This window comes from Macrosteles quadrilineatus, unplaced genomic scaffold (assembly GCF_028750875.1).
Source record: "Macrosteles quadrilineatus isolate MER2022 unplaced genomic scaffold, UCM_ALF_1.0 Scaffold_1__1_contigs__length_201487025, whole genome shotgun sequence".
NCBI classification, from domain to species: Eukaryota; Metazoa; Arthropoda; class Insecta; order Hemiptera; family Cicadellidae; genus Macrosteles; species Macrosteles quadrilineatus.
The window spans coordinates 200,510,202-200,526,975 of NW_026542594.1; the positions used below are offsets into that span (position 1 = coordinate 200,510,202).

A 16,774-nucleotide genomic window follows, 5' to 3' on the forward strand; every position below is an offset into this window, starting at 1 on the left:
AGAGCTAAAGTCAGTGTTCTTTCCTCCCATAGAATTAAATGATGATTATGTAATTGGATTAGTTGATTTTCAAAGTTATAATTCTATATTTAATGTGAAAAAACCTCTAAATACTTTAACATATTACAAAGTAGAGAAAAAAACATTACCAAAGGGAGAGATCTTAGTTGATGATTTAAACCAGTTATTAGATGGTAAACTTAAAGTTATAATACATAAAAATGGAGAAGCATTAATTAATACTAAAGTCAAACTTTTATTCAAAGGGCTTATTCCAAAATTAAATAAACTTAAAGGCAACAAATTAACCATTGGAGAAGGTGATGATGTTTTCTATTATGACCACAAAGCTCCAGTTACAATAGAAATTTCTGAAGGAACATATGAGGTGGTTGAGCTTGCAAAGGAAATTCAAAAGCAAATCCCAGACTTTTTCCTTACAGCTAATAATAAAACTATGAAAGCGACATTACTTTCTAGCCACATGTTTGATTTTACAAAACCATGTTTAGGGTCTGTTTTATTGGGATTTAAAGGTGTTTCTACTCCTGGTGTACAGTTTGAATCTACAAATAAAATAAACATTAATAATGTAAATGTGATTAGAGTAAAATGTAATATTGCAAACGGGTCCTATTTAAATGGAAACAAATCACACACCATACATAGCTTTTATCCAGAAGCTCCTCCTGGCTACAAAATTATTGAAGTTCCAAGAAATATTATATATTTTCCTGTAAATAAGAGAAGTTTAGATGTTGTCAGTATTACATTTGCCGATCAGCATGACAAGGCAATTGACTTTAATGGAGAAGAAACTACAATTACTTGTCATATAAAAAAGATATGAGAATTTATAAGAATTTATCTATAAGTATACAAAATGCTAGGTTCCTACGATCAATAGGACTAAAGTTAAAATTTTCTATTAATAAAAATGGAAGATTTTCTAGACGTTACAGGGAAATCCCAATTCGACGATAGTGTGGTTAAAATTACAAATCACTCCTATGTTCCCCATAACACTTTAGCAATAAATAATTCTGATGAAATTCGAATATGTATTAATAATCAAGATTTGCTAACTCTCCCATGTAGGAGTTATCTGTATATTAAGGGAGAAATTGAAAATCATGATAAAGGTCATTTTATAAATAATGCATTTGCATTCTTATTTGATGAAATTAGATATGAAGTCGCAGGTAAAGAAATAGACATTGTAAGAAACCCAGGAATTTCTAGTCTTATGAAAATATTGAGCTCTTACAATAAAACAACTAAATTGTCAAATGTGGCATTTGATTCTGACACGAATTTAAAAGAGTTCCATAAAAGTGGCAAGTTTAGTACTTGTTTGCCATTAGAACTGTTAATGGGTGTATTTGAGGATTTTAATAAGGTATTAGTAAATGTCAAACAAGAATTGGTGTTGAAAAGATCCAAAAATGATTTGAATTGTATATTAACAACCACTAGTGCTCCAGCCAGTGGTACTGCTGATGCGATTCCCAAAATTATACTTAACTCAATTCAATGGGTGATGCCACATGTAATACCATCAGATGGGGAGAAGTTACAATTACAAAAGATGTTATTGCAAAATAAAAATTTGCAAATTGCATTTAGAAGCTTAGAGTTGCATGAACTTCCATCATATCCCAATACTACAAGACATACATGGTCAGTAAAGACATCTTCAAGTTTGGAGAAGCCTAGGTATATTATATTTGGTTTCCAAACAGCTAGGGATAATAGTGCACGAAAAAGAACTGATGAATTTGATCACTGTAAGTTAAAAAATCTCAAAGTATTTCTAAACTCTGAATATTATCCTTATAGTGATTTAAATCTCGACTTTGAAAATGGAGATGTCTCTAAAGCTTATGAGATGTTTATGAGGTTTAGAGAGACTTACTATAATACTATCCCAGATCCTATGATTAGTAGGGCTGAGTTTATGAAGAAATATCCACTAATTGTAATAGACTGTTCTAGACAGAACGAAACAGTGAAGGAAGGAATTGTTGATATTAAATTAGAGATTGAAACTGCAGAAAATGTACCAGCAAATACATCTGCATATTGTTTAATAATACATGATAAAGTGTTTGAGTACAATCCTTTGTCAAATGAGATAAATAAAATGTAAATAAAAGATGAAAAACATTCAACAAGAATTGGTTGACTCTGCAAATCAAATACGAGAGAAATATAGAGCTTTAAAACGTGGCAAGTTTCTAGAGGCTGAAGAGAGGTTTCAAACATTCCAACCTTTAATAGAGCCATTACAAGAATTAAAAAAAATCGCCAAAACAGAGAGGCCTCGAATGGAGATTCTCCCAATGACTCCATCTAGAATACCAATAATACCAAGATTACAACCATTACAGCAATCCACCCCACAGAAATTAGATTTTGGTCTTTTAGCATCAGACTATTTAGGAAATTACCTCAGTAAAAGTAGTATGACAGACACTACATATGGTATTAGACGAGAAGCAAATAAATTTTTTATTGGAAATAAGGAAGTTGACATTGCCAATGATGATGTTACAATTGCAAATAAAACCTACAAGGGGACAAAAGGTTTGTGGCAATTGTTAACTTTAAAAGAACCTGAGGATTATACTCCGGCTGATTTGCAAAATTATAAAGAAATTTTGGAAGCTACAAATGGACATTTAAAGAGTTACAAAGATGGTGCACCAATTTCAAGTAATAGACATACTAAATATCTTAATATAATTAAACCTCTATTTAAGTCTGTTGGTGAAGGTTTGAGACAAGTGACTGGTAATAAAATAGACTATATTTATTGGGATGATCCTAATGAGCTTGTAGATAGGTTAAGACTTCTTTGGCTAAGTCGCCAAGCCGGTAACTCAGGAGTGGATAATGAAATAGATTCCATTATTGAGGAATTGAGAGAAAGTGGAATTATTTACTAAATAAAAATATGTTTATAGATAAATTTTATCGTTTATATAATCCATATAATAAGCCTGCAGAACCCAGGGCTAGTAGTGAACCTACTTTAAATTTACAAGACGATAGTTGGAATGGTTTAAACCGTAAAATTGGTAACGTTAAAGATGGGGAGTTTGTAGATGATGTATCAACTTTGGGACAGACATTAACTAGAAAAGGTGATGTCTTCTTACAAGGTAGAACTAAATATGAGTTTTTAGAATCTAAGAATAAAAATTGGAATGCTAAAAAACAGAAAATTACTAATGTGGAAAAGGGTGAAAGTTTAGATGATGTGCCCACTTTACAACAGACTTTAATACGAACAGATGGTGGTACATTTGTACAAGACAATAATAATTATGAATTTTTAGAATCAGAGAATGGTATTTGGAATGCTAAGAAACGGAAAATTACTAATGTAGAAAAGGGTGAAAGTTTAGATGATGTGCCCACTTTACAACAGACTTTAATACGAAAAGAAGATGGTAAATTTATACAAGACGATAATAATTATGAATTTTTAGAATCAGAGAATGGTGTTTGGAATGCAAAGAAACAGAAAATTAGTAATTTGATGGAAGGTACAGATAGTAAAGATGCTGTGAATGTTTCACAAGTTCCAAAAATGGAAGCAGGCTATTGGAGTTTTAATAGTAAAAGGTTAGTACGTGTTAAACCTGCCATTGATGACACTGACTGTGTTATAAAAGAACAGACTATAACTTTTGATAAAAAAGAAAAATGTTGGGATGCCAAAAAACAATTTATAAGAAATCTACCAGAGGGGGAACATTTGGATGATATTTGTCTAATGTCACAATCTATGCATTACGATGGATCAAAATTTGTATATGGAGAAAAAAATTTTAATTTGATGGAATATAATCCTGATTTATTAGTTGCTGACCCCACATCTTTGAGTGGATTTAAGTATATAGATAATAGACCATATATACCAGAAAACTATGTATTTAAAAGAATGGAAGATAATCTATTGATTGGGGCTAATGGTGATGTATTTAGAGTTACAGGAAAGGATGATGTTATAAAAAATGAATGAAATTGCATACGAGCTTCATAAGCCTGCAAGAAAGAATTTCATTAGAAGGTCTTTTAAAGTATTGGGTATAAACGAAACCATACAAATAGATTTAGTTGATATGCAAAACTATGCTAGAGAAAATTCTGGCAATAAATATATTTTAACTTTAATAGATACATTTTCTAAAAAAGCTTATGCTGCTCCACTAAAGAATAAGACAGGGTTAGTGGTTACAGAAGCCATTAAAACCATTCTACCAAAGGGGGTTAAAAACATTCAATCTGACAATGGAAAAGAATTTTTTAATCAATATTTTAGCAAACTAATGAAAAAATTAAATATTAATCACTATCACACATTTTCTACAACTAAGGCTGCAATTGTGGAGAGGTTTCAGAGAACTTTAAAGAATTGGTTATATAGAGAATTTAGTGCTCAGGGGAGTTATAAATGGTTGGATTTACTTCCAAAGTTAATTCGAAAATATAATAATAAAGTGCATAGATCTATAGGAATGAAGCCTAACCAAGTGAATGTTAAGAATAGTAAATATGTGCATGAGAGGTTGACTTCTAAAGTAGTGCAAGTTAAAAAGCCAAGATATAAGGTAGGTGATAGCGTAAGGATTTCCAAGTATAAACATGTTTTTAGTAAAGGTTATACTCCAAATTGGACAGGGGAACTATTTACAATAGCAGAAGTTAAGAATACAAAGCCTGTGACTTATATCTTGAAAGATGAAAATGGCAATATAATCAGGGGAGGCTTCTATACAGAGGAGTTGTTAAAGACCAAGTATAAGGACATGTATTTGGTAGAGAAGGTAATTAGGAGAAAGGGTGATTCGTTGTATGTCAAATGGCTTGGGTTCCCAAGTAGCCAGAACTCATGGATTTCCACTAAGGATGTCCAAGGGAGCACATCATGAGCCATAAGCGTGCCCGAGTTCACGCACAAACCTCACATGATTTTGAAAATATACATGGGAATGGATGTGGATTTGAAATTTTAATAGAGTTTGAACATTTATATAGGCTTGTATTGGACGAGATCCAGGTCTTTAAAAAAGTGGCCAAAAAAAGCTCACCATTTCCAGGCGTGATTTTTAGTATTAACAAAAGTAGAAAATTTATATAGGGGTGTATAGGTCGAGAGCTGGGTCTTTAAAAAAAGTGGCCAAAAAAAGCTCTTCCATTTTTTTCTCATTTTTCCCCTATAAAAAGTGCCCTAAAAGTGCCTCTAAAACGCCGAAAGTGGGGTCATATTCTGGTATTATATCTACTAATGAACCCAACATAAACCAGATAGAACTAATACATAGCTAATAGATAGTTTTCTCAGCAAATGGAGAGTTAAATTGTCCCGGAGATGACACTCTATAGAGGTTGTTGAAGTGATTTAAACTGTTTTGGTAGAATTGTCACCCAAAGACCTGCAATATGTGACATGAAAACTCCGTGAAGATAATTTGATCTTTATTCATTTTTTTAAATGCTTCTAGGATTGATAAATATTATTTTCTTTTGTTAATAACAAATCAGCTTTATTTTTATTTCCCTAAATAAGTTACATATGATTACTTACTTATTCGAAGATAATCAAAATACAGTATGGGAAAAAGGGTGAATTTGATTTCTTTGACTTATTATTTTTAGCATGATTTTGTTTTATGTTTATAGAGTGTGTATTTATTAGGAGTGGGCGAGTTCTGATTTTTTTTCGAAGTCAAGTTTACTCGAAGAGGATTGATTAAATTAGTCGGACGTATTAGTTGAATCTTAGTCATCGAATGACTAAATCACCAATGATTGGTACAATAGTCTGAGTGACAAATATTTTTATTGTGTGATGCATAACTTGAAATAATTTAATCCTTTTTAATTCGAGGAATAGAGGCAAAACAGTTTATTAACTTAAATAAAAATATTATTTTTGTACTAAATGTTACTTAATTAAATATAGTTGCTGAACTATTAAAAACTTGAATTTTCTGGATAGTTAGAACTGTTTGACTTCTGATAAAGCGTTTGTAAAAAAGCCAAGGTAACTACTTAATATTCGAGGACTCGACCACTCCTTGTACGAGAGTTGTGCGTAAATTATGGTCTCCTTTGAGCTCCCATTTAACGAAACAAACATCCTTAATTTACGGACAGCCCTCATATTTTAGATCATAACAGTATTTATAAACAATTAGGTCTTTTATTTTAGTTATTCATTACGATAATATTTTTACACATAATTTACATTCCATACCAGTTGGCCGAGACAACTTTATTGGTCCTATCAGAGCAATCTAGTGTTCATTTTGGCATAAAACCCCATGGATTGAACTTAAGGTACAGTGATACCGCTTGCTTGGGGACTGCTTTTGGCTTATAGGTGGCTGCTGGCTGGAAGATTTACAAAACGGTGGTATTTTGGATTTTTGAAAAAAACTTCATTTCAATTTTTGTATTTGGGGTACTTGGTAGTAAGCATATTCTTGATATTTTCTTGTACTTTTTCTGTGAAAACTTTTCTACAGTGTTATTTATAATCATGAAGTTTTAAAAAGTCTACTTAGCTCTTATTTCCATCTATATTTTAATTAACCTACATTAGAGTTCCACTAATCCAAAAGGAAAATTACTTTAAAAGTAAAGAAAACATAATATTTGAAGTTATGTTGTACAGTTATGTAGATTTAACTACGCTTTAATCACATATTTTTCCATCCTAACAAAAAATTTTTTCAAGCTTAATTTGTTTGGATTAGCAGGACTCTTTTGTGATTAATTTGCAAGTCTTAAATTTAGATTGGACATATTTTATTTATCTTTCATTTTTAAAGGTTTTCTGAAGCATATAACTTAACAATAACTCCATCGCTAAGAATCTACTAACCAGTTAATTACTTCAAAACAGTTTTAATTTTCTTGCACATTTCCATTTATTTCAAGTGAATGATGCCTTGGAAGCACTTTTTTATGAAATATTCTATTCACTTTGCTCAATTATCTTCTAAACAATTAATGACTCCATTACATTTCTCTCAGACTTCAGTTCTAACCTCATTTTCTACTCATTAAAAGCCAATGCTAAAAGGTTTTATCATTGACTTTGGATACTGATATGGTTTATTCCATGGTTTTAACATTCTTGTAGAAATGTGTACTCCTTATTATACTCAAATTACATTTTTCTATTCAGTTGGTATATCATATTCAGTATTATTTGACTGCTGTACCCGTGCGTCGCTTAACTTTTACGACATCCTATTGTGGATTAAAATTTTAGTCTGGAGCAAAGCCTTTTGGTTTCTGAAGTTCTATCAGTAATCAAAGTCTGAACTAAATCCTTAGTCAATGATTTAAAATTCCTAATGTAAAAAGTAATATTGCAATCATATTTATAAGAAAGTGTTTAATATACTTTAGTATTTTTTTAGTATTTCTTTTTTGCTATACAACCTTGAACCTTATATAATAACCATTAATTACTTTTTAATTGTTCATACGTATGTCAGACATTTTGTTCAAAATTGTTAACTGATTTATTTCTCAACCTTTCAAGTTGTACTCTTACTAACTTTTCTTTTTCTTTTCTTTGTAATCTCTTCATCTTGTATCACCTTGTACACTAGTTTTAAGTCAACATTTTGGTCTCATTAACTCATAAACATGCTGGGAGGTAGACAAACCTCGGTCCAAAAAGTAGTAAATTTTAAAATACAACTTGCGTTCATACAGTCACAACCTAAAATTGTTTAATTAACAAAATTGACTTTTAAATCTGGCTAATCGTCGATTTTGTCCTATAAATTTTTAATTAGTGAGCCGTCTTGGTTGAAATTTGATATCAAATTGTACAAGCAATGGTTTAAAAATTTCACTCCTAATTGACCTTATAAAATTTCCTTGGTTGGTAGAAATACAACAATTGTTTGAATTTATTTCATATTTTTCCTTTATCAGTCTAATTCAAAAGTAGAGAACAAAAAAAAAACATTTTAAGAATTAAAACGTATATTGCCAATACTCAGTTTTTCTTTGCAACATGAATACAATTAGTGAATTAATTAGTTTGCTCCCGATTCCAAATGTCCTTTTATTCATATCACTTGGCGCACGTTACAGTTTCATGACAGGACAGATTTGGAGTGTTAGTAATTACATCGTCCAGATAAAAATTCCTCTGAGGTTTATTTCATATTTTGGTCTTTCTGCCTCCCAGTTCTTCATCATCAACTTTGTATCACATCACACTATCAATCCCTACTTAAACATGTAGTGACGGTGTTGGCTTGTCTGTTTGGTGGTGGTGTAGGGCGAGATGATCGACCGCATCGAGTACCACGTGGAACACGCAGTGGACTACGTACAAACTGCCACTCAGGATACCAAAAAGGCACTCAAGTACCAAAGTAAAGCGCGTCGGGTGAGTCATGTGTCCCGACAGATGCCTTCCGTTTTTGTTTTTCCCCAAATTTTGTTTTACCAATTTTATTTTACTAATTTATTTTGTTTTCTCCCCCCTCCGTTCCTCCTCTCCCACTCTCACTGGTCGACTAACGAATGTCTCACTAAATGTCGCTAACATGGGTGTGTTCGGGGTGTTGCTTGATCGTTCTGTCTCTTTCTCTTCTCTTCCTCGGTGTTCCCCTCCCCTAGGGCGAGCTGGTGGACAGGATAGAACATCATGTCGCCAACACGCAATACCAAGTGAGCAAGGGCAAGACGGAACTCGACGTTGCCGAAGATTACTCGAACAAGGCCAGAAAGGTAACTCCTCCTACACGTTGCTATTAGTATATGTTTACTCGACAGCTTGCATTTTCACCTTGTTGTTTGAGCACGCTTGTGTAAGACTGGTTGAAATTTCTTGAAAGTAATCTCTCTAAGATATGGTCAGAACGTTGACCAATAGCTAATTTTTGTTTTTTGGACAACATACAGATTCTAAATAGAAACGAGGGAACCTGAGCAGTGAACGCTAATTGCACACATGACCGATGCAAAGCTAATAGTGCAACACACCTTTTACCTTTCCAAGATTATGTTTGTTTAAGAGTAAGTATTCGGCAAATAAAACTACTTCTTAAAAGAAATTAAATTCTTGGTTGTAGATTTAAACTACAAAGAGATCTATATAAAATTATTTATCCACCTAAATCTGGTTCCAATTGTATCGATAAAAGAAGCCCATAAAAATCCATTTTTTAAAACTGTTCATTAGTTCAATCATAATAATGTTTAAAAGATGCGTTCTCCAAAAATTTGTTAAGTAAATGATACTTTAATAAATGATAATGTAGGGCCTACATGATTATTAATAGGGCCTACATGGAAATTAATAAGTACGTTAGAACTGTTTACAGCAGAAATGTTTTGTTACTTTTTTCTTACTGCGAAGGAACTATTGGGTCTGATGATGATTGGAGTGTCCAATCGAAATCAATCACCACTTACCATCTTTTTTGTATATTTACTGTCTTGTGAGTAACAGTATAAGCGTAAATATATGTTTTAAGTGTTATAAGACGTTTCTTTTATTTACTTTCCGTAAATTTAATAACAAGTACAATGCTGATCAAGAAGTTATTAAGTAAATGATGTGGCTTTTATGTTTGCCGATTTATGAAAGATACTAAAAACCAAGTGAAGTGGAGAAATTGCACAAATAATAGTTGAACCCCTTGCAAATGTTAAAAACAGCACATGTAACTAACTATTTGTGTCCTTGTAATTTCCCTTTTTGTCTAATGCAGCAATGCTTTCTATATTGCACTTTTCTTTGTCATCCGCTCCTTATCCTCAATTTAAGGAAACGTTTTTAATTTGTTAAGTCTATGCTATAACTAGTATTGGTACAGACATTTGTTCATGTATGTTAATGACAGTTGCAAAAAAACAGCAAGTCAATTAAACAGGGTGCAATTACTTTTGTTAAATGTTTTAATGGTTTGTTATTTATTGCAGCGGTTCAAAAAGTCCACATAATGTGTTATTATAGTTCAGAAATATGGATTGACATTCTATATTATTATTATGTTGAAGCAATAACCTAAATTAAAAACCAAGAAGTAATTTCAAAGAAGTTTTATTAAAATATATCAGAATGAGAGAACCCGTGTGCAAATTTCTCATTTTAATAGGTTCAAAGGTTTTCTGAGGCAAAACAAAAAAAGCAATATTCTTTTACCTTTACCAAATTATATTTTAAACATAGTTTTTTCGTTTTTTGATAAATAAGACTACTAATTTATGATAATCTTTGTCTCTTGCTTACTATCTGACTTTGGTTAAATATTTTTTTAATAAATCAAAGACTAGGAGGGGTGAAGCCCCAAAGGAAATTATTTTTACAATTAATATTCACCCCTACGCTAGATGTGAACGTTTTAAATAATTTTAAGCTTCAACGTTACATCTTAATTGTAAAAATCACTTGAGTAGAAAAGGTGAAAAAGAGATGTCAATAGGAAAATCCTTGTTGCTTTAAGTCCCAGATTATTACTTATATCCTTATTTTTTAGGTTTCTAATGACTTGATAATTTGTTTGAACATTTTTGAAATCTGAATTTTTTACCTGAGTTAATTGTTTTGTTTGCCCAGGGCTTCTTTCATTGGTTTATGACATGACCTATGGTTCAACTCTTCATTCTACGAACAATTGTCGCTACAGTATTATTACATAATAGTTTTGTTACCAAAGAACAATCGATATAAAGGAAATGCAAGCTGTTTAGAGTAGTGTAGTGTTGCATGTCTCTTTTATCTAATATATTCTTCTTCTGCAAAGATTTGTGTTATTATTTTGTAGAGTAGTAACCCCAATAACCTATCTAACTGTATAGTATATTTTTGGATAAGGTAAACAATTTCTAGATAATTTTTGTCCTTGATATTATAAATACATTAATTTGTGTCTGAAGTTTAAAGGCTTCTTTTTACCTCAGCTAAAACGTTTTCAATTACAAAGAATGTGATTTTGTCAGTTGAAAACTTGTTTTCAAAGTTTTCATTCAATGATAACGATCAATTTTAGTTTTCAACTGTTGTGATTAAATATTGATTGGTAAATATTAGTGACATGATTTAGCTATGAAACTGTGAAAAAGATATATCAAAGCAGTTATTTTCAACTTTAATAATATGTTTTGTAATAATATGTTTGGTTAATGAAGATCAAGAAGGATGATAAACTTTAAACTTTTGTTTATTATATTGTCTGAGATACAAATTTATTTACCTGCAAAAGTTACCTGAAAATATGCGTTAGAACACATCGACCTTATTTATATTAGATATCTAAATTATTCATACCTCACTTTTAAATTTTGTTTGAGACTCAAGAAGATATCTAAATTAATGGTACAACTAATACAACAATCAATGTGATTTCCAACAAGCGTGTACCGGTACTTTTTCTAGTCATCAGTGAAAAATTATTGAAATACTGCTTTATTGACTCAAAGCTCAAATTTACAGCATTTTTTTTGTTTCTAACAGTCCTAAATTTTGATACAGACATGTTTAAGGTATACAATTTCACAGATTGGATACATTTTTATAATATCTAAAATTTTCTATGAGGTAAGTCGTTAAATATAATATAGTCAAAATATTATCTTACATAAAAACAAATAAAAGTAAAAGGTTATGCATTAGTATATACACATTTGAATAAATTTTAACTTATGATATTAATGAAATAGTTTTTTGCTTGGAAAACTCCTTAACACGAATAGGGCTAAAACAATATTTAAAATAAATGAAAACGTAAGTCAAATTAAAATCCTTCTTTGAGTTTTAGTACTTTTAAGCACTGCTAGTTTAGAGTAGCAGCACTGTAGTTTAGAATAGAATATTGTACTTAGATTCTGCTAGAAAGATCAGATTTAGATTATAGATTTTATTAGATTCAAAGATTACGTCACGCTATATCTACATACACTGTAGTACCCTGGAATCAAGATTCAATTCAATTATTTAAGTTACATTGTTTAGTAGCCTTTGTTCTTGCAGAATTTGTAGTTTACTCCAATATATTTTGCCACGATGTGCTTGAGGGAGATTTTAGTTCTTGTGAGGATGTCGCCACATAAACTCAACAATTTTGTGCCGCTGTGTATATAGTCTAAAGTATATACAATGTAAATACATAATTTCTACAGCCTTCATGGCGACATATATTGGAGGAACAAACTTTGCAAGAACAACGGCTGTTAAAGGTAACTTAACTAATTCAAGTTTCTAGTTCTTGCCACTTGGAAAATAAATAAAATCACAATTTAACAATACAATTTAATTTGAGTTTTGTAGAAAATGACAAATTGATGGGATTTTTAAAGAAAAACCCCTTGGTTTGGAAAATACAGTAAAGAAGGAGCACATACACGAGTAACTGACTCGAGAATAAGGTTGCAGACAGTTGATAGCAGATTAAAAATTCACCACATACTAAGCTTAATCATTTTTTGTTATTCAAAGTAGATTTCTAATGCTAAATATTGTCCTTCCATTACATTTGTGGCGAAATATCAAGTTTAATGTTGTGAACTCTTTGTGCTATCAATTGACTTGACCTTTCCTAGGTGAGACAGTTCCTAGGTGTCTTCTCCATAGTTTACAAGTTCCAGTTTATATTCACTTCAACAATTACATTCTGGTCTATCTTGTCACTACCTTCATTGTTTGAAAGGCTAAATTACTCACGCAATTCCCGACAGACAGCTCAAACCATATGCTTAATCAGGACATGTTACGGTGTTATATCACCATCACCAGCGCAAAAAAAAAAGAAATTTAAAAAAATTCTCCGAAGCTGACGATGGTGTTCTAAAACCAAAACATGTCCTGAATAAACATATTGTTTGGCTGTGATGGGAATAGTGTGAATAATTTATTTCTTACATTTTGTTTAACGGCTTAGGAGCAAAAAACGTGGGTGAAATGTTAATTGTTGTTGTACTTTTCTGTTCACAGAAAAAGGTGATGATAATCATCTGCCTGATTGTCGTTGTCACCATTCTTGTGCTCTTCCTCGTCGTCGTCTGATCTCAAGAGTGTCTGTTTGTTTGTTCGTATGATTATCCTTGTCTTCTAACCCGCCAAGAAGACATACTCTTCAGTGTTCAGACGTTTGTGAACCGATCAGTGATTTTCCCCTTACTCCTATGTCTCGGAATCGATACGTTTTTGGTTGTACCCACGACCTACTCTAAATATGTTCTTGTTCGTACGACTGTTTATCCCGTAATCAAATCGTAAGTTTTTGTTGACGTAGAAATCTTGTAAAGTCTAGTTGACGCTAGTGTTACACAGAAGTGAGTAATTTTATAGTATTTATCAGAGAGTGTAGAATGGTAGCGTAATGTATCGTAAACCTCGGTTTATCTGGAGTAGAATTGCTAGGATCCATTTATCCGGGATGAGGAAATTGAGAAGATTTAATTACAGAATTTGTGTTTTCCTTTGAGTATAACTTTCATACTTTGGCTCTCTGGTTTTATGCCCTGTCAGAGTACATCATCACTGTAAACTTTGTTACTAAAACTTGAATGAACCAATCAAAAGTGATGTTTCTATTGCGAGTGGTCGCAAAAAATACTCATAGCATGCCCAACTAACAATCTAATGTCAATGTGCTAGATTTTTTGTAATCTACATTTCAATCCGTACAACAATCAATTGTTAGGTTATGTTACATATGTTTGGCATTGTAGGTTGAACAAATTAAAGATGTTAGGAATTTTTACGAATAGGTAAATAATTTCTTAGATTCCATTCAGTTTGACTGACATAAATTAACATTATCACTATCAAAATTGTTTATGAAATAAATTACCTTAAAGTTAAATGCTTCTAAAATCTGCATCAAAACTACATCGTTGTTTACAGTTTCGAATGAATTTGCAGTGTCATCAGGCCTATTGCAGATTGTTTTCTGAAGGTTCTTTGTTCAGTGAACCCTCATTAAACCGGACCCCATTAATATGAATATCTATTTTATATCTTAAAGTTACTAATCACGCAGTATTGGTGAACAGCTATGATTGTAAATTGTGGTCGGGAATAAAACAGTATAGGCCTATGTCAAAGTTTTGGATTAGCACTACTATTATCTGTTCGTTGAGTCATTGGCTTAGTGAGTAGCACAAGGGTCTACAAACCCAAGACAGCGAAATCAAGGCAACGTTGTCATGGGCTAGATCCTGGTGCCTGCCATTACATATTATCAATAGATTTACAATCTAGTACAATAGACGCTTGCTAATCCGGCACGTTTGGGACTTCGGCGTCGGCTGTTCACTGTTCTGACCAGGGTAGGTGACGGATTTGCGGGGTTGTACTGTATTAAGGTAATTTAATTTAATCCGGACAACTTGAATCCCTATTAGTCTGAAAGTTTGTGGTTCTCAAGAGTTTTTGGTCCTCGATGATGTATTAGCCCGGATAAAGCGAGGTATACTATACTTAAGTCCGTTTATCAACTTCAACCAAAAAGCTTTTATCATTAATGTGAGTAGCCGAGACAAAACTCACATTAATGTAACTGTTACCCCGACATGACAAGACTGTTAGATCAATCTTAGGGAAGCAATTTTTCTATTTAAAATGAATCTCGTGTTATAACAATTAGAGTATTTTACGATCTTGTGAAACTTAAAACAATAATTAATTCTAACGTAAAACAATTTGTTAAGAGATTTAGATGAAATTGTGTTAGCTTTGTTTGAAAACGTAAAACTTTGTTACGTTTTTGAAATTCGGGTGACCACTAGACAGTATTTTATTATACTAGTTAGTTACCTATAGAATTCTATGTAAATGTTAATTTTTCTAGTATTTATGATAGTAAAAACAGATAGAATTTTATCGTGTTGAAGACAATTCTGTATAACAAACATCTCTTTGTCTTACGTGGTCGCTCTGTTTTTTACGTGCTTTATTGCTTATCTAATAGTTTTATTATTTCTTTACTCTACCATTTAGACAGAACTAGAAATAACAAATTCGGACAATTATGTCAATTATATTTTTCACAAAATGTTTCCTACATTGTTTATGGAGTGTAATATGTATTTATTTCCGTCCTATTCGTTTAAAAACCAGGTGCTTATGCTCTCTCGTAAAGTTTTCTGTATTTCATTGTGCAATTCTTGTTTTATCTTAATGGTGCATTTATTACTAGAAGAGAAGTTTTTCTCTTAAAGCTTTACTGTTAAATAATTACGCACATGAGTTTAAATAATGTTATTATTATTTCTTAGTTTTGCCTTAATTCAGTTTACCTAGTGCCAAAGGTTTTAATAAATAGTTTTTTTGTTCAATTATTTTGTCAGTTCTCATTCTACTGTTTATTTAATGTGACTTAGAAATCCCAGAAGATGTTTCTGTAGGTATAAGAATGAATAAGAGCCTTTTGTGATTGGAGCGATAGAAAAACTATTATTGAGATGAAAAAGTGAACTTATTCCAACGATCTTGCAGTTTCGCTCAATAAATAAACTAAAAATGGTGCTCCTAGTTGGTTTTCTGTCAATTATTTTCAATAGATATCGAACACACTTGTAATATGTATGGAAAAGCTCTTAAATCTATTAATGTTTTTCATTTGCCACTGGCTTGTTTATTCAAGTCCACGTTGTGACAGTTTGATACTGTCTTTACATAACCAAAATCCAATCATTTTCAAACCAAAAGTGCTACATAATCCAAATAATTTGTTTTAATGCAGTTATTTCAGTTGTACTTTTTCCCCTTTCTGAATACATTTTGTTCCACCCATTGTCTATGTTAAAACGAATGTAAAAAATTTTTGTATTCAACTACTAAAATGTCAACTGTTTAAATTTAAAGATATTTCCAAGGATTGTTTAACTCTTGTGATATTTTCTGTTGTATGACCTGTTATGAATGTTAAAAGCAATGTGTAGATGTGTAATTTAGGTATTTGTTTTTCAAATGTGTGAGTACGTGGTTCTTTGAGTTACTCAAACAAGTCATTATATTTTCCACTTCACCTTCTTGGCTTTTAAACAACTTGTTATCGAGGTGATTCAAATTATCAGTACTCATTCATATTTTACCAAGGATGGTTAAACCATAAAAATATTTCTTTAAGCTGTGATCCTATTGGGTTTAGACTCTCTATACTTGATTTCTGCTGATATTATTGTATATTTCTGCTTTCTATGGTTTCCAACCCATCGCAAGAATATAATTTACTTATACTTTATACTTGTGTTTGTTACTATTATTTATGAGCCAAATTGTTTTATATGTATATATATTTAAATTATTAATATTATGAAATATTTTGTATGTTTTGTGTTTTATTTTTACTGTCCCGTTTGTACTTTTTTCTTTTTAGTTTGTGGTACATTTCAATAAAGATTTGTTTTGATTTAGTTTTACAAATTGTGATTGTACGAATTTTTGTTGAGCTATGTTATTTGTTGATGAGCTTTGAAATCTCTTCATACAATCATGTAGTGAACAATATTTCCACGGCTTTATAAGAAATCAATTTATTTAAACCCTTATTCAGGGTTTTTAACTTTATGAAAACATTTAACTTTTTTTTTGTTTCCAAGACATAAAAAAACTTTTAATATTTTAATCCTACTGGCAGTCATTGTAATTTTTGGGACTCTTTTTGATTAAGTGCCTTACGTACCGATTACTTAAGTTGATTTTCAGTAAACTGATATTTAATTAATCTAGATTCATTTCAAATATATGATAATTAAATTATTTACCTGATTCAGTAAT

General features: G+C 31.3%; 1 protein-coding gene across 5 annotated transcripts in view; it reads left to right on the forward strand.

Annotated features, from left to right (window-relative positions):
- LOC128994237 (syntaxin-1A-like) overlaps positions 1 to 16,774 on the forward strand; it is a 94,239-nt gene that overhangs the window by 62,516 nt on the left and 14,949 nt on the right. Inside the window, exons 8-9 of one of the 5 annotated variants that reach the window (XM_054418658.1) lie at positions 8,321 to 8,431; positions 12,983 to 15,265. In XM_054418658.1, coding sequence (XP_054274633.1) covers positions 8,321 to 8,431; positions 12,983 to 13,054 — 183 coding nt within the window. In that variant the 3' untranslated portion in view covers positions 13,055 to 15,265. The other 4 variants (XM_054418665.1, XM_054418672.1, XM_054418651.1 and 1 more) reach the window with 4 other exon arrangements.